The 12,991-nt window shown below is 41.1% G+C and overlaps 1 protein-coding gene across 1 annotated transcript; it reads right to left on the reverse strand.

Moving 5' to 3' along the window:
- Positions 1-4,580: 4,580 nt before the first annotated feature.
- Positions 4,581-10,221, reverse strand: RAN (RAN, member RAS oncogene family). The gene is made up of 7 exons (XM_062631587.1): positions 10,064-10,221; positions 9,103-9,145; positions 8,115-8,199; positions 7,898-8,023; positions 6,679-6,866; positions 5,980-6,150; positions 4,581-5,873 (listed from the first exon to the last, which is right to left on the reverse strand). The coding sequence occupies exons 2-7, from the start codon at positions 9,136-9,138 to the stop codon at positions 5,829-5,831; spliced, it is 651 nt and encodes a 216-aa protein (XP_062487571.1). The 5' UTR covers positions 9,139-9,145; positions 10,064-10,221; the 3' UTR covers positions 4,581-5,828.
- Between the last annotated feature and the right edge of the window lie 2,770 nt (positions 10,222-12,991).

The raw sequence follows: 12,991 nt of genomic DNA on the forward strand, positions 1-12,991 counted from the left end.
TTCCTTCTCAGAAATTTGGCCCTTCACAACAGAGTTGTCATCTCATTGCCTCATGCAACATTCTGCTTGTTTTATCTTACCAGCAGTTCTTCTGGCCCTCATGTTAAATTTGGAGGTCTCAGTGGAGGGACATCTCTCTACCTTACTTAGTCTCTTTACAGCAAGCTCTTCAAGGGGTTAATTTTGTTATTTATACTGCAATTTGACTACAAGATCAAGACACGAGTTAAACAACACAGTACCGTACTAGATTTAAGTATTATGTATTCCTTACCATATTTTTGTTTTGCACTTAATGCACAGATATTTCCCCCCAGTAATGCTATACCTTAATTCCATGTCAGTTACCAATATGTTGGCTGGTTCTTTATAATTTTTTATTTTTTAACCTAAATGTACTGAAAAGTAGGCAAAGAAACAAGTACATGATGGCAGTGCCAGTGCAGTGCTATGCTAACAGCATTAGGAAAACAAAAATCATCCCATAATTAACTGTCTTGGTCCATTTCAAATACATCATGGATTTAACTTTAAAAAAATAGTCTTACTAAAATTTTTATTTATCTTATTTTGAAACAGTGTACAAAAAAAAACAACAAAACAAACCCACAAACTTCTTACATACTCCCATTTTAAATTTCTATCACGTAGCATCTGCTACTGCACATGCATAGCCATTTGCTACTGTTAATAAACCTAAGAGCATCCCTTCTAGAATACATGACACTTGTGCAGCCCCAACAGGTAATGTTCCGACTTAACACTATAGTGCTGGAGCAAAGCAGCTACGCAGACAGTGTGCCCCACCGTGCGGCTGCAACTGGTACCACAAAAGCAATCCTCAATGTTCCAACTCCCACTAAAGTTTTTTAAACTACATCAGACATGTGTAGCTAGTGCGCAAAGCTGAACATGTACTTTAAGCCTCACATACCTGGCCAACAACTCCTGCACTTCAAGGTACAGATGATATGTCTCAAACATCTCTTTTTTTTAATACATGATGGTTGAGTAACTACTGCACTTGTCTGCTACATCTTGAAAAAAGTTTTATAATTAGACATGATTTTAGGTATTCAAGTAAAACTGATACAAGTAATTAAAAGGCATAATCCAAAGGCAATGGGTATGTAAAGTTCACCTTTACTATGACCTTTTTATTTATAAATCAAACAAGCCTCTTTAGTTTGCTTGCTTTCCCCTAAATACTTGCCCTGCAAAGCCAATGTGAAAGTTGGAAATTTCAGCAGTTTTATGGTGCAATCCATCAAAAAAAGCCAGACAGGGAAGCTGTCTCTCATATTTTCAGTATAAGGAAAACATGTATTTTCTCCCTCCCGTGTTATTTTCAAATGTCACCAAGATGTCAAAGAGTGATCAGCAAGTTACCACTGGGCTGGTATAGTGCAAAGCTTACATAGTAACCACAATGGAACTCAGTATTACACCTGGGAAAAAAAAAAAAATAAAATCAGATTGTGGCACTGGCTCCTGCAATTTCTCACCTTAGAAACAGAAACCAAACAAGAACTATTTACATCAGTCACTTCATTTGCTACCTTTAGCTTAAGACTTAAATCCAGAAAATTTAAATAGTCATATCAAGGGAGATCCTGATGCTTCAGATTATAATCAGTGATTTCATCACTTAGTCATTATGATCAGAAGGACACTGGCTGACACTGATTAGTTTTCTTCTTAAATGTTATTTATCACAACCACCTTATGAGGTTTCTGTGACTGAAGAGTTTAGCTGACCTTTTCAGTCCTGATTAACATGTCAACAGGCAACTGAGAGTAAGCCAAGTTCATGCCTCCTATACTAAGGAAATTCAATTTTGAATATTTACATTAAATATATTAAGCTTGTGACTTCCGAGATAGTGGATCCAACATTAAAACTTGTGTTACAGAATATGAAATTCTGTTTAAAATACATATGAGAACATTTCATTCTCATATTCCCTGCACCCCAGGCAAGTAGTAGAAATACAGGAACCCGATTCTTTAAATCCCAGAATTCCAGGATCACAGCAAGGTAGACATCAACTATGGCTAATCAAAACAGAATCAAAAAAACTGCTCGTATACTGAACTAGTGGCCCTTTTCAGTGATGCAGCTTGTAAAACAAGAATTTTCGGGAAGTGGCATTCACTCACTGAACAATGTATTACAATGTATTCACTTTGTGAAATACAAGAAAGTCACCCACGCAGCCCAATTAAAACTATTGGTCTTGGGTGCTCAAATTTGTACCCTAAGAAGATTTAGGCTCTGTACTAAGCAACAAGCCTTCTATCTCAACAGTCCTACTATCATTCAATAGCTAGATATATAGAGTATGGTTTGAATCATCAGCAAGTCCCACAAAGCCTTTCCAACAGTTTCTCCTATCAAGCTTTCTTCTCCAGTTTAAAATTCTTCCAAGTTTAACTGTACCATTTATCAAGCAGCCAAGTGAGCTCTAAATCAAATGAGGAGACAGGATTTTTTTTTTTCCATCTCTGCTGGAAAGGCAATAGTTTGCACCCAAGGACAGCTGCCAACAAATCAGAGGGCAATGAAGAGTCAGAACCACTACTGCCCTTCCCAGTCTAAGGACCTGGGTGTTCTCCGAAAAAGCTGCTGGTATAGAACAGCACAGTCATCCATACGCTCCCAACACAAATATCAGTGATGCTTCCTGACCGCTTGTACCTTATCAGAAGTGCTACAGGGCACATTCAAGGAAAAACTCCGTCACAACAGGCTCATATAGCTGCTTGTGCTAGGAAAAATATTATTAAAGGCAAACTTTTCAGCTCAGCGCTAAAATCACCACATATACAAAACTGGCCTATAGTTTAATGCACCCATATGAAAACAAACTGACCAAAGCAGCAGCAGACTTAGCCTTTCAGTTACTAAGACACAGGGCCCTCTTAAACCAGGACTGATAGCAATCAGCTCCTACCACTAAATGAGGTGAATAAAACAACCACTGCTACCACCCCAGGTCAGAATAACTGGCTTCTATTAGACGGTTTATTCTTGTTTCAGGAAGGCAAAGATATAAAGATCAATTTGCCTCAGCACTGTTCCCTCCACTAGTTTAGACTAAGGCTATATGAGCCACACAACAGAATCAATTCCAAACGAAAAAGACAAATTTAACTTGCAGGCATAAGAGGGGCAGATTTCATCCTTCCTAGCAAACAGATTTTCTATTTCTGCAGACAAGTGCTCTCCACTGTTTCTAAAAAATATTCTGTTCAAAATCCTTAAAGCTAGGGTTCCTACTGAAGCTCCTAAGGGAGCCTATGACACTCCTGCATTTAAGGGTTCAGTGAAAAGTAGCAAAACATTTCCTCTACCAGTTTCTTCAACTGAAGCTTTTGCCTTGCCTATTTTGCACTTGCGCTAGTTCAACTACTCCTCTGGGCTTGGGCACTCAGAACAGTCAAGTTTTATCAGAACTAGGAACAGTAAATCGCCCAGTGCCTCTTCCTGCTTTTGAAAGTTTAAGCTGAGCAAGTTCTGTACTGACAAGTCACTAAAAAACAATCTGAAACCAGAGCTCTTACTGTTGGAAAATTCATCAATCTGTAGGGAACAAAAGTCCCACAATTAACCTTACCACATCACAGAGCAACCAAGTAGAGCAAAGTCAGTACTGCAAAAAAGTATTTAGGTCTCACCAATTCAGTCCTAATAACAGTAAATACCAGCACAGACTGATGTGACTACTCAGTACAGATGGTTTTAGAATGCAAGTTTTATTTTCCTCATTACTTGACTAAATAGAAAAATTCTTTACAGCAGGCCTAGTATTACTGCCTGCTTCAGAGAAGATTTTTTGACGGGGAAGTAACACTGAATATTACAAAGCAAAGCTCACTGTAGTCATACTAGTCCTTAAACAGCTATTTCACCTTTCATAGACCTTCTCAGGTTTTGTAAGAACTCATACTTGGTACCTTTGTGCAGCAGGCGAGTTGTAAAGATGACACCATAAATACACTGAAACAGTACAAATGTAACTTCAAGGCTGCTTTTTTTCTTCTTAAGGTGTATCAATACTGCAGAAGTATGGAGGTCTTCTAAATCAATTTGTGGTTTTTAAGCAGTGCATTTTCAGAAGCCAGACAGCTTGAAGACAAAAAAAGCTACTACACCTAGTAAAGCAGCAGCAAATAGTTAACCTAGCAGTATTAACTAAGACACACAAACACGCAGGTAAATTAGTAAACACAAAGAACCTACAACAGGAAGTTAAAGCAAGAGGATGCAGCAAAAAGATCCAATGAAATGTTAAGTAGGACTTTGCTTTTTGATCAACTCAGTACATCACATCCCTTATTTTTCATTAAGAGTTCCAGGTCCTAAACACAACCCATTTTCATTGATTTGCTAAAAACCAAAACCTGAACAAAGCAACACCACCACCAAAACCCACAGAATTCCAACCTGCACAAAGTTAAAAGTGATTCGTTTACAACAGTACTGCAAAAATAGTAATCATAGTTAACACTTTTTGCTACCATGAGTAGTTAAATATTCAAGTAGGCATTACGTAGACAAACATGCAAGTTAAAAGGAGTAAATGAAATGCTCCACTTTATTAAGAAACCAAAAATACAAAACCGAAGATTCCAAGGCTTCATGTACTCAACCACTACTGAAAAATGGTATTTTCAACTCAGTTTTGTTTACTAGGAGTACTAATATTGACCAAGATTCATCTCTACAAGGTAGTGTTAAAAGTTGACATGTTCCACCATTTGTGCTGTAACAAGCTAGTTTCAAATTAAGAACTTGGTGCAGTTACAGTAAAGTCTAGGTATTTATATAAATGTGGTTTTAGTTAATATGCTGTTTGTAGCCAAGAGCTTTTTAGCTCAAACTACAGCTGTTTCCTAGTTAGTGAATTTTAAGATGCTTAGAAAGAGTTTCTCTTTAATAAGCTATAGCTCTACTAAATGATGTTCCATGCAAAGATACAGCTCTTACATCACCTAGAAGACCCAGATGACATTTGTTTCTGGCTACTAAAAACACAGAGCTCTGTGAAAGCATATTGTAGAACATATTAGAAGTTAAAAGATCCAAAAGACTGTATCTAATGGTAGCATACATAATCGGAACTACACACTTTTCCCTCCAAACACCCTGCAGACCACACACATTCCCATTTGCACAGGAATGTTCATCCAGTCATGCTTACCAGTCAATTGTTCACTGTTTTTAGTTCTACCTGCAGGTAGTTCAGCTTTCCTCGGGTGCTTTATCTGCTTGAGGAAATCAAGGGAAGGTTAACTGTTAGCTCTGATTTAGCAAGAGAAGTGTAATATTAGAAGCAGGAGGGAAAAGAACAGAGAATGAAAACTGCAGCAGACAAAGTATTACCCTCAACCGAACAACAGAAGACACTTTGAAGGGTTTTCCTAACAATGCATGAAAAGTTCACTTGCTTAGAGATACTTGAAATACAACTTTATTATCTAAACAAAAAAGAATGGGAATGACAGAAACAAGATTTACCACTTAACACTCTGATGTGACTGCAGCAGTCTTACATTTGAAACTCAAAAGGGGAAGTAATTGCAGTCCAAAAAACAGCTAAATATGCAGGTCCAAAATATGAAGTGTTGTTAGGTTTTTTCTTTTTTTTTTTTTTTTTAAACTGCCACATTCACTCCGAAGCCCATTCATCTCTTTCAGCATCCCAAAGATTAAGCACATGTTCTGCTCAGCTAGATAATAAAGTGGCAAACACGCTGCACCACTGACATCACAGGACAGTTGCCTATAAAACTAGACTTCTGACGCTGGGCTCCAGCTTCATCCTTCACAGGTCATCATCTTCATCTGGCAGTGCAGTGGTTTGAGCAATCTGGAACAAAGAAGCTACACTTAAGAACTGTTTTTCAGTTTCTTGCCCCAGGAGTTTGAATACATTAACAGGGCACAAAGGCAATCACCTGACCTTTCTCACTTACCTGTAAGTCTTGCTCATACTGTGCTGCCAGTGCTGGGTCCATAACAACTTCAGGTGGCGCAAGAGCAGGCATGGCAACAAACTCCAAGTTAGGATCTCCAATTAGCTTTCTAGCAAGCCACAGGAAAGGCTTCTCAAAGTTGTAGTTACTCTTAGCCGAAATGTCGTAATACTGCAAAAAAGTGTGTATTGTACTTCATTAAAGAAATAACGCCTCTCTGATATTTAGGGCATACTGATATTAACATGCATATCATCAGCTCTACTTTTACCTTAGTGCTTTCTGACCACAACTGCTCTTTATGCTTTCAGAAACACCTATGCTATAAGTGTCTAGAAGCATACCATTTGAGGCACATAGGTGGAAACAAATAACTGAAAAGGTACCCAATCTGATCAAAGGTGGAACTTTAAGGAGACAACATGCACCTATCTTTTCCTGCAACTTTATCTACTTTAGTTTCACTTGTGTCATCTGATGAGATTCTGAGCAGTGAAAGAAAACTTACACAAGCTTTTTAACAGCTTATGGTAGCTTCTGCTCAAAACCAGTGGTGACCATCTTTAACATCATTACTTGCCCCTTCCCTGATGTTTAGCCAACAGGATATAAAGCTCACTATTACATCGTGGAGTGACAAAGGCAGAACACATCATTACAGCACACAAATTTGATTCCTACGAATTCATGCCAACATACCTGGAGATTCTTCTTCCTGTGGAAGACAATGGACTTGGCCTTGACTTTTCTGTCCTTAATATCCACTTTGTTGCCACACAACACTATAGGGATGTTTTCACATACTCGTACCAGATCTCTGTGCCAATTGGGTACATTCTTGTAAGTAACTCTTGATGTTACATCAAACATTATGATGGCACACTGAGCTGCAAGAAAATAGTCACAAGTTACATCAGGAGAGTAAGCACTTGCTTATTAAACAGGAAAAAGAAGATGTACATACAGAAATCATTTACATTTAGGGTTAAACGACTGCATTAACTTCTGCCCCTCGGCTTCACAGTTCTGGGAGCCAACGATTCTGTTAACAAGTTCAATGCCTAAGTCCACAGCACTGGACCCATCATCACACTTTACATCTTTAGTGCCTCATCTTAAAGACCAGCTGGTTTTACCAATGCAACTTCCCCACTGAGTCAAACTGTGTTGTATGCTATGAGACTATACAAGGATTACAAAAGTCAACTTTGATTTACATACATATTTGACAGAACTTAGTTAACACCTATTTAACTAATCTCTGGAATCCTACTGAAGGTTTTGGGTAGGTTGAGAACTCATAGCCCACATCTCGGGACACCCTTGTCCAGAACAGCTCTTCAAAGAAGATGGGGGTTTGACTCAATCCTGCTACTTCTAAAGGAAAAGCAACAACATCTAGCTCTAATAATACCTTGCAAAATTTTAAAGAGATGCAGGTGACTGAAGTACACACAGAAGAGAACTTGACCAAGCAGAAATAAGGGACATATTCTTTAGAAAGGTAACTAGACTCTGGCATAGAAATGTGCAACTTCACTGCTGTATCCAAATATCTGTCTGTGCATTCCAAGTCTTTGCCTCACCCAAGTAGATTAATACGGATATAAATCTGTGCTAAATGATCTCTTAACGACTGAATTTCAGCAGCAATACCTTGTAATTTAAGGCGCACCGCTATTCTTCATTTATATCAAAGCCTGCAATAGCACACTGAAATGCAATCTTAGGTTGTTCCTACACCAGCACAAGTTGCCCAGCAAAGCAAATTATTGTACCTACATGAAGAGTTTGAAAACCCAGACACCAGTTCACCATTGCAAGCCACACTAAAGCTTTCAGAGTGGCCAAAAGGAACAGAATGAAGGACTGAACTGCAAAAGATTCCAAATATTCCCAACATACACACAGTTCTTACCTTGGATGTAATAGCCATCTCGCAGGCCACCAAATTTCTCCTGTCCAGCTGTGTCCCATACATTAAATTTAATAGGACCTCTGTTAGTATGGAACACCAGAGGATGAACTTCAACACCCAGCGTTGCTACAGTGATTAAGAAAAAGCAACACACTTAGTAAGTCATGAATTGCACTTTTAATTCTATCGTATAGATCTCAAGTTTCTTCAGACATACCTACATACTTCTTTTCAAATTCACCAGTCAAATGACGTTTTACAAATGTTGTTTTACCAGTGCCACCGTCACCAACCAGGACAAGCTGTTGACAGAAGAAGGCAAGAAAGTCAGAGCAGTACACTTCTAGAAACATTTACTGGTCATTTTAGTGTACATACTAATTATTACTACAAAGACCTTTGTCCTACAAGATGCTGTAAACAAAAGACTGGGTCCTCCATTAACGCACTGTACCAGGACCCAATTTGTTAAGCCTGTTGTGCTACAACTGTAGTCAGACTTGTCTACTTCCTGTAGCTGAAAACTATAATGCACTACATATACGGTTCTACTACGCTACAATTCACTGAATGAAGAATATTTGGGGTTTTCAACCTGAAGGTGACCATATTTAGACAGGAACTCATGTAAGCTCTTAAACTGAAGAAACCCACCATAACCTTACAATTAAAAAAGCCGGCACTACTAACAATTTGAATACTCTAGCCAAGTATTGTAAAAGATGCAATTAACAGCCTCTGAAGAAGCAATCTGAAAGACTCCTGGTGGTTAAAAAAAAGTCAACCAACCCCTCCTGTCCAAATAAAAGAAAGCCACAAAACACCAAGAAGTTCTGCTCTGAAACACTTTCACTTATCTTCCCTAAAAAAAAAAACAAAAAAACAATAAACAGTCAATTCTAATTCAGCTTAAGTACATTTTGCTGTCAGCTTTACTTCTGAAATTTAGAAGCCACTTTATAAGCAAAGCACCACTAAAACTTATTAAACTACAAACAGCATCTGACTGATACACGGCAACAGAATGTCTTTGTACAAGTCACATGCTGTGCTACCATAAACCAAGTGCACCACTAAGCAAATACCATCAGATCAAAATCAAACCTACCATCCACGTTGGCACTTCATAGTCGCTCGTCCTACTTTTTTACTGAAAGAAAAAAAAAACAAAAAAAAACCCAACCCACAGCAAACCACTCCCTTACCTTAAACTGCACTTGGGGCTCTCCTTGGGCGGCCATGCTGGGTCTGCAGGGGAAATGGCAGCATGTGAGCTCACAACGGGCGAGCCGATCTCAGGCCCCGCCGGAAGGGGACGGGCGCCGTTTTCCGTTCCCAGCTCGCCCGGAAAGGCGCGTGCTCCGCGCGCCAGGCGGCTCGGCCGGGCCCACGCCGCCTCCCACACCCGACCACACGAGGCGCCCGTGGTGCCGGGGCCATTCATGGGGCAGGAAGCGGGGCCGCGTCTCCCCACATGTGGCGGGAACGCGCGATAATGGCGGCGGCACCTCCCCGCCCACTCCGGCGCCTCGTAACGGTAGGCGGCTGCCGCACCGCTTCGGTGTCGGGCTCGAGAAAGGAGACACCGATCCGCGGCCTCCGAAGGACACCTCCGCGAGAGCCAAGCCCAGCCTCGCTCTGCAGAAAGTCCTCCCCAGCCCGCCCAGAATCCCTATCCCAGCCAGCAGGAAAATCTATTCAATGACCGGGAGAACCCAGAGCGAGTCCTCGGGGAGGTCCAGACAGAAGCGTTCCTCTGGCCAGGCCCCAGCCCCGCCAACGGGCCTAAACGCTCTCTCCCTCCCCGCCATGAGCCACCATGACTGAGCAGCGCGCGCCTCCTCCCCTCCCCCCGCAGGTTCGGGTCGCTGGAGGCCCCGCTCTGTTCCTCCTCTCCAATCTCGACAGCCGTTTTTCCCAGGACTAAGGAGAGCACCGCTCCTACCCTTCCACCTCTCCGTTTCCAAGGGCTGAGAGGAGAAAAGCCGCCACAACAGTCAGCTACCACAGCTGCAGCGGTCACTCAGGCCCACCTCACTACAACCCAACCCATGTAATACTGCTCCTGGCGGTAACTAACGGTGACCGCCATTACCATCATTCAGGGTTTTTAAAACGGCCACACCCGCTCCCACAAGGATGAGGGGGACGCCCCGACCCCGTTACCTTTCCCGAGGCGTCTCTCCGCGCCGCTCCGCTCGGTACCGAGGCGCTAGGAAGATGGCGGAAGCGAGGTTCAAATACCCAGACAGCGACGCCGCGCGGCCAGAGAAGAGGAGGAGCCGGCGTCACGTGGTAAGAGGCGGGCGGGAGGAGGCTGGTAGTCCGCTGCAGCCCTGAGAGAGGGTTCTGGCGGCCGTGGGGCCAGGCCCAGTGTTTCGCTGAAGCGGCGGATCGGTCCGACGAGGGGGTCAGCGGCCCGGCGAGACTCGGCCTGTTCGACAGCGGGGAGCAGCTCCTCTGTGGTACGGCAGGAAGGACGCGCGCGCACAGCTACCCACCTGAGGGGCTTCCCGCCCCGACCAGCGCCTTCCGCTGTAGTGGCCGAGCTTCACTGGTGAGGGGTGAGGGGTGAGGCAGTCTCGGAACCGAGCTGAGCTCAAGAAACCCGGCAGCCTCCCTGCGCCGGCATTAAAATCGCATCAAGAAGCGTTTCAGTCACTTGATGGCACTCATTCTGCAGGCAAAGTTTGAAAATTGCATGGAGTTACTTGGAAAAACTACCACACCGCCTCAGGTGTGGCTTAATAAAGCCTTTAAAAGCCGCAGGTGAATTTAATTGAAGAGCCTTCAGGTAGAAACAGCTGTGTTCAAAACGGCTTCTCTCAAATGTGCCTCATGACCATGATTGTCAGCACTTCACGCAAACCCAGCTGCACCCACTGGAGAGTGCATTGATGAAAATAAAAGTTATTTTGTAATCCCTAGATTTAGAGTAATTCTCTAAGGTCTCAAACCCAAACTTCAGTGGAATCAAGTTGCTCGAAAACTGACTTTCAAAGACCACAGGTGTTTTACATTGGCTGCAAGTACGAGGTTCATGGGTACACACTGACTTTTAAGGTTTTGGGGTTTTTTATTTTTTAATTTTTAGTCCAGTATACTTAAACCAACTTTTATGCAGTTTGCATAATGTTTGTTGTGCACCTCATAATCTAGAATAAATAAGCGATAAGATATATACATATTTTGAACTAACAATATTTCATGGCACATTATATATGCAAACAAATTCCTTTTTGCTTACTTTCTACAGGCATAGATGCAACATGTATAGAAAGCTTCACAAGAGTGGCTGTACTGTGCTGTAATTTTTGTTTATTTGATAGTGCAATGCCAATCCAAACGTTGCATAAGATTTTGTTTGTTAGAAGAATCACTGGCTTGTTGGATTTGCCTTCCCTTTTTTTGGAGGAGTTGGGTCTGTGGGCTCTTCAGCATTTTTGCTGATCGCCTCTAGGTGTCAGGAAGGGTATTTTTCAGAACGCACAACTCCAGTTTTCCTCAGCACAGTGCTATCTTTATAAAATCCTCATGAATTCCACCTCTCTTCTTCATAAATAGGCACATTTTTTATAAATAGGAGCCCATAAACCCACATTAGCTGAGTTTGGCAGTTGTTAATATACACAATTCCAGGGGAAAAAAAAAAAACAAAACAAAATCAATGTTTAACTGTGTGTAGAATACTCGCTGTACTTGAGAAACATCTCAATATTGTTCAAATGTATTAGTAAACTACTTTTTTTTTCTCTGCAAATGAAATGGTTATAATATCTAACACTTTACTTTGAAATAACTTAAAAAAAATAGAAACCTATTTGGTTTCTAATTTTAAAGGCCCCTAACATAGCATTTGAGCTCCTGGCAAATATTTATTTTGTTGTTATCAGTGGAATCCAGTTTTTATCATGTTTCATCATCATCTATATGTAAGTGTTCTGTTCAGAGGATGCGAAAAGCATCGGGTCCAGATAACCCCATTCAGCAAAGGCAACAAAACGCTTCCAGGCACTCATCAGCAGTGTAAGATTACTATCTAAAGGATTAGAGTCACTAAGGTATCACTAGGTAATCAGCATAAGAATTACTTTTAAAAGATCTTTTACATTTCCTGTATCTTGACTCGGTCAACTGTGAACAAACTTAGGAACTCACCAGATAAATGCACAAGGTAAAAGGCAGCCCCTACTATGAGGAATGTTACAAAATATAGCACTGGAGATAAATGGGATCACACAGCTAAACAGCATATGTGACTAGAACTGCTATCAGTAGGAAGTAAACCATTTTGTAAACTGTAAACGAAGGCAATGATATATGCAGGCAAGCAATGAGAAGAAAACATAATTGTACTTCCCAGTTACAGCAGTGATGCGGAAATATCTCTGGAATATGAGCTGAGGCAGGAACAGAGATCTGCATGCTGGTGTTCAAGACGACACAGGAAATGACACTGAAAGGTTTGAAGAGGAAATTAGTCACTCAGCACAGATTGGTAAAACGGACCATACAGTAGTAAAATTCAATTAAGTATTTGAAGGACAAACTTTATTCATTTTTTCACCACGTAAAACATTTCAGACTATGTTTTGCTAAGAGCCTATGCTCTCAGAAGATAAGCATATACTAGGTCAATGATGAAGGGCAGATGTAGACCTTAATTGTTTCGGAAAACAAAACTTCAGCCATTTACTGTAGTTAAACTGGTTTACATTGCTAATTCAGGATCTTTAAATTCCTGATCCAGAATAAGCTTCTTTAACTACACAAGGAAAATTATGCATAGATTTTGCTCAGCATCCAAAAGTAAGTTTTAGCATTTACAGTTGCTGAACATGTAGTCTAGAAGATAAAGTCTGCACATATAGAACTGAGACACTAAAAGAGGCAATTGACTGTATTCTGAAGTAGTACTTTTTAGATAGCACCTGAGAACACAATACCGCTGAGGATTTTCTGCCTTCCACAGTAGGTGCATGCTGTATTTCCTAGAAGCTCCCAGACTTTGAACACATACCTGGTTTGTACAGATTTGGGCAAAGTTGGGCAAAGTTTTGGTGTTTTACTAGAGCCCTAAATATCACCACAAGG

This window comes from Pezoporus occidentalis, unplaced genomic scaffold, assembly GCF_034315485.1.
Source record: "Pezoporus occidentalis ecotype Australia unplaced genomic scaffold, CSIRO_AGI_Poc_V1 ctg37, whole genome shotgun sequence".
In the NCBI taxonomy this organism is placed as follows: domain Eukaryota; kingdom Metazoa; phylum Chordata; class Aves; order Psittaciformes; family Psittacidae; genus Pezoporus; species Pezoporus occidentalis.

What these genes read in the sequence shown, in the direction of transcription:
- RAN (XM_062631587.1), bottom strand. Translation starts at nt 9,138, where the DNA reads ATGGCCGCCCAAGGAGAGCCCCAAGTGCAGTTTAAG. An exon ending in ACAGGAAGAAGAATCTCCAG is followed by an intron (nt 6,151 to 6,678) that starts GTATGTTGGCAT and finishes ACTTTTTTGCAG; the next exon opens with TATTACGACATTTCGGCTAA. An exon ending in AGTATGAGCAAGACTTACAG is followed by an intron (nt 5,874 to 5,979) that starts GTAAGTGAGAAA and finishes TCTTTGTTCCAG; the next exon opens with ATTGCTCAAACCACTGCACT.